Source organism: Corvus hawaiiensis, chromosome 16 (genome assembly GCF_020740725.1).
Source record: "Corvus hawaiiensis isolate bCorHaw1 chromosome 16, bCorHaw1.pri.cur, whole genome shotgun sequence".
Taxonomy (NCBI): domain Eukaryota; kingdom Metazoa; phylum Chordata; class Aves; order Passeriformes; family Corvidae; genus Corvus; species Corvus hawaiiensis.
The window spans coordinates 2,683,435-2,695,704 of NC_063228.1; the positions used below are offsets into that span (position 1 = coordinate 2,683,435).

General features: G+C 38.6%; 1 protein-coding gene across 2 annotated transcripts in view; it reads left to right on the forward strand.

Annotated features, from left to right (window-relative positions):
- Positions 1-12,270, forward strand: part of LOC125334157 (transformation/transcription domain associated protein) — a 77,815-nt gene that overhangs the window by 41,362 nt on the left and 24,183 nt on the right. For both annotated transcript variants that reach the window (XM_048320716.1, XM_048320717.1), the window contains 13 exons: positions 283-485; positions 1,170-1,291; positions 2,150-2,363; positions 3,099-3,278; positions 3,647-3,793; positions 4,478-4,597; positions 4,892-5,179; positions 5,735-5,872; positions 6,267-6,379; positions 6,908-7,043; positions 9,359-9,550; positions 11,444-11,639; positions 11,858-12,123. In XM_048320716.1, coding sequence (XP_048176673.1) covers positions 283-485; positions 1,170-1,291; positions 2,150-2,363; positions 3,099-3,278; positions 3,647-3,793; positions 4,478-4,597; positions 4,892-5,179; positions 5,735-5,872; positions 6,267-6,379; positions 6,908-7,043; positions 9,359-9,550; positions 11,444-11,639; positions 11,858-12,123 — 2,315 coding nt within the window. The remainder of the gene's footprint in view (positions 1-282; positions 486-1,169; positions 1,292-2,149; positions 2,364-3,098; positions 3,279-3,646; positions 3,794-4,477; positions 4,598-4,891; positions 5,180-5,734; positions 5,873-6,266; positions 6,380-6,907; positions 7,044-9,358; positions 9,551-11,443; positions 11,640-11,857; positions 12,124-12,270) is intronic.

Genomic DNA, 12,270 nt, shown 5'->3' on the forward strand with positions numbered 1-12,270 from the left:
TGGGTTAGAAGGAACCTTAAAGATCTGATTCCAACCCCCTGCCATGGGCAGGGACACCTTCCACTAGACAGTTGCTAAAGCCCCATCCAACCTGGCCTTGGATTTTGTCTTAGTTCTTTAGGAATGTAAAGTAGTAATTACGAACTCTTTACTTCTGGGGATGTATTTCCAGGCAATAGGTGATGTTGTTGTTATTTTTAAAATTACAGCATCTTGGAAGATTTTTTTCCTAGGTGTTTCAGAGGTGTATACACAACTCTAATCCTTTTTTTGCATCCATAGCAGGTACAAGTGAACTGGTAATGCTAAGTCTGGATCTTGTGAAAACTCGCCTGGCTGTGATGAGCATGGAAATGAGGAAAAATTTCATACAAGCTATTCTAACATCGCTCATTGAAAAATCCACTGATGCCAAAATTCTTCGCGCTGTGGTAAAAATAGTGGAGGAGTGGGTGAAAAACAATTCCCCGATGGCAGCTAATCAGGTAAATTGAGTAGATAAAGTCATCGTTGCTCTCAAATACTAAATAGCTATGAGCCACTATTATTCATCAGTTTTGACAATGAAGTTTGTAATGATGTGTTATAGATGTTTCGATGCCCTTGGTGAAGTTTAGACTGTCTTCATCCCCTGTGAAAATAGCTGCAGCTACAGATGCTTGGCATTTTATGGGCTTACGTTTGGTGTTTGATCTCAAATGCTGTTTTGTGAAGAACTTCCTTTAAAGTAAAGTTTTAAAATATGCTTCACATTAACCTTGGTAGAAAGATTCTTCAGGGGAAAGAGGACTAATGCTGATATAAATTGTGTTACACTGTAGCATTTTGTGGCCTCGTCAATCTGCCATATTTCTATTAAGAATTGAGCACTTAGTCTCGTGCTGTAAAAAGGACCTACACTTTTTATAATATACACAAGAATTTTGTAATCACTGAACAGTTTAAGCCTATTTTTAGGCACAATTTAAAAATTCTCCAGCATATATTAGAAGGATAAATGCTTGAGTTATTTTTTGTTTTTTAAGAACTGTGACCTCCCCAGCTATTTTTCAGTACTTTAGAAGTGAAAGAGTCATGTAAAGGATGGCTGAGTTGTAGTCTGAATGTGCTAGTTCTCTGCATGTTTTAAGAAGAATTGACAAAATTAATCATGTCTTCTTTTACCACAGACACCTACTCTCCGGGAGAAGTCCATTCTACTGGTGAAAATGATGACTTACATTGAAAAGCGTTTTCCAGAAGACCTTGAATTAAATGCTCAGTTCTTAGACCTTGTTAACTATGTCTATAGGTAATTATAGCAATTAATCATTTACTGCAGCTTATTGGTTCATAATTTGTACCATATATGAACTTCGTAACATGTCATCAATCTTTTTAGGTCTGAATTAAGGGATATTTTTATATATTTTTCTTTGCTAAAATGCAAAATCAATTCACTTCACTGAGACCACAGTACATATTTATGGAAGGCAATTTGAAAACAGAAGTTCCTTAGACAGGATTTTTACTTTTGGCACTGACAAAATATCTCCAGCACCCCAACTTCTTCCTTTCCCAAGATACCAACGCATCCTTGTAGCTGACTGCATTCCTAACACTGTGGTCACAGCTGAATTCACATTGTCTTTTCACATCCACAGGATAGAAAGATTTTTTTTTTTTTGAAACTTTATTGTAAATTAGACTTTCAGGAGAGTTACTTTGCTAGGTAGACTTGAAGATTTTGAATCACAAGGAAATAATTAGAATGCCAGGTATTTAATGGTGTGCTGCTGCTTTACAGTATTTTGCAGTCAGTTTGCTGCTCTACTCTGCTGCTTCACTGTGCAAAGCCTTCATGTGCACTGGTGCTCAGAAGCTTTTATCAGTCAATAACATTTGTCATTTCAAACACCATACAGATGTGGCTCAGTGTTTCACAACTACGACAAGATTTTATCCTGGAAGAGTATTTCTGATAGTTCTGGGGCAGTTTTACATCAAGCAGCAATATTTTCTTTGCTGTTTCTCTCAAGAACTGCACCTGGCTGTTTGCCACATGTGGGCTTTTACTGAATGTCACCTCTTTGGGGTTTTAGTATGTCATACAAAACCTAGGAGTCTTCTCTTTCTAATAGCTCTGTTATTTCATCTTTATTAATTTTAGGGACGAGAATCTTTCTGGAAGTGAACTTACAGCTAAACTGGAGCCAGCATTTCTCTCTGGTTTGCGCTGTGCCCAGCCACTCATCCGAGCCAAATTCTTTGAGGTCTTTGACAATTCCATGAAACGTCGCGTTTATGAGCGCTTGCTTTATGTGACCTGTTCCCAAAACTGGGAAGCCATGGGGAATCACTTCTGGATAAAGCAGTGCATTGAGGTAGGGAAACTACTTGTATCAGAAACGTGTTTTATTCCTCATTTTTTTTTTTGGCTGGCTGTAAAAGCATTAGTGATGTGTGTACTGTCCTTATCAAAGCTGAAAATACCAAGTCCGCTGCCTCAGCTCCTGTGGTGCTTAAAAATATACACAGTGTCTAAACAGTGAAATGCTGATGCTTGGAAAGTGGCTTTAATATAAATGTTTAAAATCTGTTTTCTCTGCCAAAAGCTTAATGACCAGGTTAATACTTTTTAAGGAAAACAGTCTCTTACAACTGATAATGAATATTAAAAAACCCCAAGAATTGTTATAGGAGAAGATTTGAGGAAAACTGTTAAGCTGGAATGTCTCCTCTAGCAGTATGACAGCTGTTAGGATTGCATTGAAATGAAATTGCATCTTTGCTCGGTTTATTTAAAATAAAATGGGACAAAACCTTTTATTTTAACAATTTGCATATTAAAGCATGAATTTAAGGTGACTGTGAACATCGTTTTTAGGGTAACAGTCTATATTTATTAGCAGATTTAGGGCACTTAATACATGTGTTGAAAAGTACAAAATACAGACTTTAGGTGTAGGAGATTCTATTAATAAAGGTGATAAATAGGCCTTAAACTTACTATTGCAACTTCTACCTTGTTTGTAAGTATTAAACCATAGCGACGATTTCTTTGAAGTACTGCAGTAAAATGTATGTTCAAAAGCTCTTGTTACTTCTCCATGTGGTAGCTGCTGTTGGCAGTGTGTGAGAGGAACACCACGATTGGCACCAGCTGCCAGGGGGCCATGCTGCCCTCCATCACCAACGTCATCAACCTTGCTGACAGTCACGACAGGGCGGCCTTTGCCATGGTGACACACGTCAAGCAAGAGCCTCGAGAGAGGGAGAACAGCGAATCCAAAGAGGAGGTAACTGACAGAAAATGCTGTGGAAAAAGCAATCTCTTTGGTGGAATTCAGCTCTTCCTAGTTTCTCACTGAATAACTTTGGAGAAGGCATAATGAAGATGATGTGTGCAGATTGTGTTGCTTGTGTTTTAAGCATGCATGGGTCTCTCAGAAGTCTCATTCATTCATTTAGCCTTTACTTCAGCACTCTAAGCAATTATATGTCTGAACGTGAAGAAGTAGCAGAAACAGGGAGACCTGAAAGAAATTGATCAGGAGGGTGTTCCGTATTGTGGAAAAAAAGCAAAAGTACATAGAAGATACCTATGTTTATATATACTTATATATAAACTTTATATATACTTACTAAGCTGTTTACTTCTGTGTAGGATGTTGAAATAGACATTGAATTGGCTCCAGGAGATCAGACCAGCACTCCCAAAACCAAGGAACTTTCAGAGAAGGACATTGGCAACCAGCTGCACATGCTGACCAACCGGCACGACAAATTCCTTGACTCCCTTCGGGAAGTAAAGGTGGGTGCAGGCTGTTGGTGACAAAGCACCTTAATCCTAAAGCCTTCAAATTGATCTGAGGTGGTTTTTTTTTTTTCTTCTTCTATCTCACACTTCTGATTTTTTTAGCTGAATTTTATTATGTAGACATCTCTTACAATCCGTAATTTCTTATGGTAAAAAATAGGTTTTTGCCTATGGTAAAAAATTCTTAAGCCTTCACTTCATCACTAGTTATTACTGTGTCCCTTTTCTACAAAATTAAATATCATCCCTCTTCACCTGTAAGTGTATTTTAACAATTCAGTTCAGAAACTAGTGATGAAAAACACAGGGTATAGGGTCAAAAATGTGTATCAGCATCTTACGATTAAATAATTTCTAAGAAAATCATTTTAGCTGAGAGCTATGTTTGAACAACTCTCACAGTAGTACCAGGTCTCTCCAATTAACCTGATTGTTCCTATTACCAAGATAATCAATGTCTTTGCTTTTTCCTTCTTTTGTTTTTGGTGGTTACAGTGGTGAATCAGAGTCTTGATCAGCATGAAAATAGGATTAACTTCTTGTTGCTAGTCTATATTGTTAAAGAAAACATTTTTGTTGAGAAGGCATTTGCATTACTACTTAAACAACTGTATAACTGAACTTTTTGCCACAGAATTAATTGTATTTTCCTATTTCCATGCATCTCTTTGTTTCCAGACGGGAGCGTTGCTGAGTGCCTTTGTTCAGTTATGTCATATTTCCACACCTTTGGCAGAGAAGACTTGGATACAGCTTTTTTCACGACTTTGGAAAATCTTGTCTGACAGACAGCAACATGTGAGAACCTCTCTCTCTCCCACTCACAGATTCCTCTTTGTAAATGACTGCTGTTCCAGGAAAATGTATTTGTGTGGTGACTTTGTTCTCTTGCTTTGAGATATTTGCCATTCTTAGGCTGGTGAATGCTGTATACCTGTATCGATTCCTCTTTTGAAAGAAATAGGGCCTTTCATTTTACAGACAGAAATGTACTTATTGAATGGTTGTTCACTGTACTAAAGAGATTTTAAATCTGATTTCTCTAATTGAAGAATCTGAATAGACAGATAACTATTACGTTTTTTCTTCTAGGCTCTAGCAGGTGAAATAAGCCCTTTCTTGTGCAGTGGTAGCCATCAGGTGCAGCGAGATTGCCAGCCAAGTGCCCTGAACTGCTTTGTGGAAGCAATGTCACAGTGTGTTCCTCCCATTCCCATCAGACCTTGTGTCCTGAAATACTTGGGTAAAACTCACAACCTCTGGTTTCGTTCTACACTGATGCTGGAACATCAAGCCTTTGAAAAAGGACTGAGTCTTCAGATTAAGCCTAAACAGACAACAGAATTCTATGAGCAGGAAAGCATAACTCCTCCTCAACAGGTACTGTTATATTTATTGAAATACCTTATGAAATACTAAGAGAGAAATCTAATACTGACAAGTCCTGCACTAAACCATGACCTCAAGTGTCACATTCACATGTATTTTAAATACCTCCAATGGCAGTGGTGCTAGCATTGCCCTGGGCAGCCTGTTCCAGTGCTTTACGAGCTTTTCAGTGAAGACATTTTTCATAATATCAAATCTAAACCTCCCCTGGTGCAACTTGAAGCTGTTTCCTCTTGTCCTGTTGTATAATTGCCTTGTTGAAAAAATTTTGTTTTCTGTGATTCAGTCTGGTGTGTTAGGGAAGACAGGCAAGAGTCAGTGTTACAAGCCTTAGGATTTTTTTTGTCATGGATTGTTATTGTTCTCAGTACTTGGTTGTTACTAATTGCTTGCCTTGTAGAATTTTAAAGAGAGTTTTAATTATAAGCACTTCTCTATTTCCATGTCTCTGTCAGCTTGCCTCAGTGTAGAACATGGGGTTTCCTACCTACTGTGCTTTATATGGACAGCTTGACTGTGGAGAAATATGTGTTCTTAACATTGTAGGAAATCCTGGATTCCCTTGCTGAGCTCTACTCCTTGTTACAAGAAGAGGATATGTGGGCTGGGCTGTGGCAGAAACGCTGCAAATTCCCAGAGACAGCAACAGCCATTGCTTATGAACAGCATGGCTTTTTTGAACAGGTACAGTCTTGATTTTAGAAATGGTCTGAGTAGTTCTACTGTCAGCATGAATATTTTGGTCAGCAAGAAAAAACTCTGAATATTAGCTTCAGTCTTCTAAAATGGAAAGTGCCATGGCTTCCCTACTGTCTACAGCAGTAGTTTGAGGCCTTGTAATACTGAGGTAAGGTGAAATTTTTGTGCACACCCATCAGATTTTCATGACATTTGTCAGGCTGCCAAATAATGACTATATTCAGGAATGAGTTTTTTAATATTCAGGGCTTGCCTTTTTTTTTTTTTTTTTTTTTTTTTAATTATGAAGGTTTTCTTATCACTTGTTTTTAAAAAGAAAAGAGTATTGAGTTATTGTGTATATAGCAGATGGAAACATGGAATGTTGAATTTTCTTTAGGCACAAGAAACTTATGAGAAAGCAATGGAGAAGGCTAAAAAAGAGCACGAACGGAGCAATGCCTCCCCTTCCATCTTTCCTGAGTATCAGCTCTGGGAAGACCACTGGATTCGGTGAGACTTGACAGCTGATGTAGAACAAGTATTTCACCCTGCAAATAGAAGCAAAATACCCTGCTGTTGGTTTAAAGCATTAGTTATGAGAATAAACTTACCTCAGGACTCAGCTCACATACAGGGAAAACTTAAGGGAATAAAAGCAGCTATTTTGTATTCCCTTAACAGAACCTCAGCAGTGATATGCCTGAATTGCTGTAAAAATGTAATTTGCTATTGGTAGAAAAAGACTAGAGCTAAAATTTGTTTTTCCTATTTAAAATGGTTGTTCTGGGAGACACAAAATGCAGCTCTTCCCTGTTCACAGATTTCTGTATTATAACTGGTAATAAATAAATTAAAAAAAGAAAATAGTCTTCCCATCTGGATAAAACTTCTTCAATGCCTGCAAAGCTGCTTGCAGACAAACAAATATGCAGATAATATTCTGATACACAACATTTATTGTCACTTTTATTGAATTTTATTTATTTTGGCTTTTTTTTTTTTTCCTAACCAAATTGACACTGCTTTTGATTTTCTTAGTTGCTCAAAAGAGTTGAACCAGTGGGAGCCTTTGACAGAATATGGCCAGTCCAAAGGTCACATAAATCCTTACCTAGTGTTGAAGTGTGCATGGAGGGTCTCAAACTGGATTGCTATGAAGGAGGCTCTGGTGCAGGTGAGTGAGGGCTTTTTGTGCTCATGTTTAGTTTCTCCTCATCCTGTCTTGGGTATCTTCATCCTTACTGTTTTAAGAACCATCCCATGAGAATAAGCTGGTGGTTATTGTTCTTGAGGCTGCTATAAACTGCCAGGCTCTATGGACTTCTTGGGGCAAATGGCAGACTTCTGTTGGAGTTGCCAGTAGATTGTCTGGAATTTATGGTTTTTTAGCCTTGTATATGGTGTCTCTAATCTATAGAAGATGGAAAACATGGGGGTTTTTTTGTGTTTTGGTTTGGTTTTTCTTTGGTTTGTTTTTTCTGGTTTTTTTTTTTAATTTTAAGGAAATACATCCTCTTTTCATGGTAGGTAGAGTTGCTCATCTGTGATGAGTTAATATAGAAACATTAACCAGATGTCAAACTGATATCTAAAAGGTGAGAATACTGCATTAAATCACAGGTGGAAAGGAGCTTGCACATTTTCCCTGCAGTGTTGTATACAGTGTGATGTTACTGGAATTACTCTGCTAAAGATGCCAGAATTTGCAATAAAGGGGTGAAGTGCATATTTAAAATACAATGTGAAGCCAAATCTCTGAGTAGCAGACTGCATATGCAACAAAAACTCTTACGTGTGCTGTTTACATTTCCATTAATTTCTTTTGTTCCTATAAGGCTTAGTATTTTGTGTCCTATTTAAGTATGCAACTTCAGAGGCTAAGTATAGAAATACAATTATTTGAGAAACTTTTAAAGCCTAAAATAAGAACTATATTGTACAGTATATTATAAGCCTTGGGCTTGAGCAGAGTGAAATAGATCATGTCTGACAGGTTCTGGTTTTGTACAATTGCAAGCTGAGTGGAAGTGACAACCCTGAGTAAGTGCTGATATTAAATGTATTAAATGAGGTAGTTTCAGTAATGAGACATTTACTAAATGACTAAGGAGAAGATGCTGCTGAAGCCATAAATGGAGCCTTTGTGACTCTACTCAGGTTCTTGTAAGAGTGTCAGGACATGTTTGCATAAATATTAGGATCTGAAAGAATAATTGATTCTATGCTGCTGTACTCACTACTCCAATTTTATTGATATTCTTGAATGTGGCTGTTTTTTGGTTGATTCACAAGAGAGGCCAGAAAGGATAGCAAATATCTATCAGTTTTCATAAATCTTCGTGAAAGATTTTTAATAATCTGCTGCCCATTAAAGTTGAACTATTAAAACAGCAAGTAGCCTTTGATAGGACCCAAGACTCATTTCCATTTGCTCACACTGCCATTGTGTTTAATGATCCAGTAGATAACATAATAAAGAAGGAGGTTATTTTCACTGTGTAAGTGTAAGGATGCTACCTGGCACGTTCTCTTTGCTGGCTCAGGTGTAAAAGTCAGTTGAGGATAACAGGAATAACAGTTGTAATGGTCACCATACAGTCGATCAACAAGGATAATGCAGAGGGATTTCTGTGTTGCACATCAAACCATAAAGGGCTTGATGTAAAGTGGAGGAAAAAGAAGTGAAAAAGTTGTAGATTAAAGGTGTGCAGTGTCAGCTGCTGAGCACTGGCTCAGTGCAAGTTTGCTCTAAACTGCTCTCAGAATTCAGGTGCTGCACAATTCAAGTGCTTTGCTGGGTTTAGTTGCCGTATTTCTACTGTTCCAGAATTCTGAGGAAATGGTTTAAAATTATTTTATAAATGATTTTAACACTACGACCTGACTTTGCACCTGTGCTCAGAAATGACCTTATCATAAATGAGAAGGTTGGTTATTGATTACTTGCAAAAATATTAGCAGCTCATTTTCATAGATTTAGCAATGCCCTAGAGTAGACAGGAAGTATAATGCTGCATAACGTGGGACAGGTAGGGACAGGATCCTTTTGGGTGAGAAGTTGCCATTACATGTTCTGGAGTCCCTGAAGCATTTCAGACACTGTCTGTTACCTGCTGAGAAGCATCTTTTGGCTTTGTACAGGGTGAGTTGTTTGTTGTGAGCTTCCTGCTCCTGTGGCAGGGCTGCTTCGGGCTGGCTCAGCTCTTTGAGCTGCATTACACTTGTCAGTGTAAAAATACCCCAGCAGCAGCTTGGGCACTTCTACTCTTGTGCTGATCTGGCAGTTTATGTCCTAGCCTGCCCTTACCAGTAACTTCAGGAGAGCTGAAGCTCCTCTAGTGACATAAACGTTAATACTTCAATCTGATCTATTTAGAAGATGAGATTCTCTTTAAAGCATTAAAGCTGTTTGTTTAAGAACGCTTTAAAAAAATGAACTGTTTGCATAGGAACGATCTTCACTGGATGTTTTTCCTATTCCATGACCAGGTGGAGTTGAGTTGTCCAAAGGAGATGGCCTGGAAGGTGAACATGTACAGGGGGTACCTGGCCATCTGCCACCCCGAGGAGCAGCAGCTGAACTTCATCGAGCGCCTGGTGGAGATGGCGAGCAGCCTGGCCATCCGCGAGTGGCGGCGGCTGCCCCACGTCGTGTCCCACGTCCACACCCCCCTGCTCCAGGTAACAACCAAAGAGCTCTTATTTCCAGTTGTTCTCCAGTAGCAGGTTTCAGAATTTTAGTAGCTGCAAGTGTAAAATATTTCAGTGTATAGTACTGATAGTTTTTTGTTCAAAGTTGCAGAGTGTGTGTTTCTATTTCTTTGAAGTACCTGGTGCTTGTCAGGAAGAGCTTGTAAGAGATTGAAACCACTTTTTTTTTCAGACCTCCTGAAATATTTCTGGGAAGCACTTGGCACAATTCTGGTTATGTGGAATATGAAGTTTAACTATTGCATGAAACGAAGTAGCATGTATTACATGGTGAAAAATGAATGGTTGTGTCCTCTGCAACTTTCACACACATTTTACCATAACAAAACTGGACTGCTGTTTCCTTTTGAAATCAAACATCAAAATCAAGTATCAAATATCAACACCCTGTTGGTTTTCTCTTGGATTTAATTACGTAAATAATTCATTTTGCAACTGTAAGAGAAGAATTTTTGAGAGTAGATGTTATTTCCAAGTATAATTAAATGGAAGTAGGTGCCTAAATCCATCTTAAAAAATAGGATTTGGCTTTGAGTTGCTTTTAGAAGCTTCCTGAAAATGAATCTTGTATCCTTTGATCTGTGTGGTACAGCTGGAGCCAGTGTGGAAGTGGGGCTGGAGCAGGATCATGCTGGGCTTGGCAGTGTGGGATCTAGGCAAAACATTCCATTCATCTGGCATTTAGGCTGACTTTGTCCCTGTTTAGGTGTCTTATAAATATATACCTGACAAAGATTAGCTCTTGTTCCTGTGGAGGGAACCTTTCATCTCCAGGGGAGAAACTGTGGAATATCTCAGTGCCACCTGAACTGAGATGTCATAACAGGGATCATTTCTTGATGGGCCATTGCTCAGAGATCTGTGACTGAGCCCTGCCTGTGGAAGTGCAGAGGACTTTGCTTTGAGTTCTCTTTGATACAGAGGCCTCTGTGATTCTGTTAAGATCAGTAGTTTCACTCTGTGTGTGTGATTCATAACTAATCTACACGGTATGAGAAGGGACCTCTATAAAATGATTGTTCCTGTTGGTAGAGCTCACACAGCAGCTCATACCTTTGAATTTTTATAGTATAAATTGATGCATCAGATGAAGTGAATGAATATGGAAGTTTTCTCCATATTCAGAAGAAATTATCAAGTAAATAGGTACAGTGTGTGAGCTCACACAATACCCTTAGATGGCTTCTCAATGAATTTAATTCCTTCCTGATAAGTTTTCACCCATATTTCAAGTTTCCCCCCCGCCCAAGAATGGCAGCATCTGCAGCATGAGAAGATTAATATTGCTAAATAAAGTATTTAAGTACTTTCAGATATCAATTAAAACAAGCTTTTAAAACAATCTAATATGTATATATCCCTCATGAAGAAATGATGAATTAGTCAGTGACTGACAGAGGTACAAATGCAGCCTTCAATTTGCACTGCAGTAATTACTTTTTTTTTAATATCAGATAGTATGTGATTAAATACCCATGAGAAAATTAAATTTATGTGATGAATGGGTGTAGGATGAAGGTTAAGCTATTGTGAGAGCTGATACTGAGATGACTGTAGGAAAATATTACTTTAATTTATTTTGTTTCAAGAGATTTCACTCTATAAATTTGGACTGCCTTTTTTTTCTCAAATAGTTATCTCATTTGGTTGATTAACAATGAATACAACTGTTATCTGCCAAGTGGTAGCTTAGAGAATACTACACTGGCTTTATTGTACTACAGGTAATTAAATTCCATTAAAGTTTGTGGGCCTTTTCTTCAGGTGGTTGAAGTTTTAACAAACTGTCTTTTGCCTTTAGTGGGTTCGAGACTGCTGCCATCTTCTGTTTGTTCCTTATTTATATTGTTTAATGTCTTCTAGGCAGCACAGCAAATAATTGAACTTCAAGAAGCAGCCCAAATAAATGCAGGATTGCAACCAACTAATCTGGGGAGGAACAACAGCTTACACGATATGAAGACTGTTGTAAAGACTTGGAGGAACAGGTTACCTATCGTGTCAGATGATTTATCCCACTGGAGCAGCATTTTCATGTGGAGACAACATCATTACCAGGGTAAGTTTGCCTGATCCAGCATGCTCTCATCACAGAATTTTCCAACAACACATTGTTTGAAATAAGTGGCTTGATTTTGACAAGTTTTAGACTTTATTCAATTTTCATTAAAGCATTTCATCATCTTAAGTCATCCATATCATGTGTGTTGCTGTGTAAGATGCTGCTCTCTGTATAATGCCATTTACCGTGACAAGCACTTCACATTCCCTTTCCAGCCATTGTGACTGCATATGAGAACAGTTCCCAGCATGATCCCAGTTCCAACAATGCCATGCTGGGAGTTCACGCCTCTGCTTCGGCCATTATCCAGTACGGAAAGATCGCTCGCAAGCAAGGGCTGGTCAACGTGGCCCTGGACATCCTGAGCCGCATCCACACCATCCCCACCGTGCCCATCGTGGACTGCTTCCAGAAGATTCGGCAGCAAGTCAAGTGTTACCTTCAGCTGGCTGGAGTCATGGGCAAAAATGAGTGTATGCAGGTAGGGCAGCTTTATCCCTGAAGCTGTTGTTGGAACTCGTGAGATTGCAGGGGCCACCAGATACACTGATCTAAACAAGCTGCCTCTATCCAGAACAGAGGCTCAGTTTCTTTGGCAGGGAGTGTTGTTTTAAGTTGTGCTCTTAGT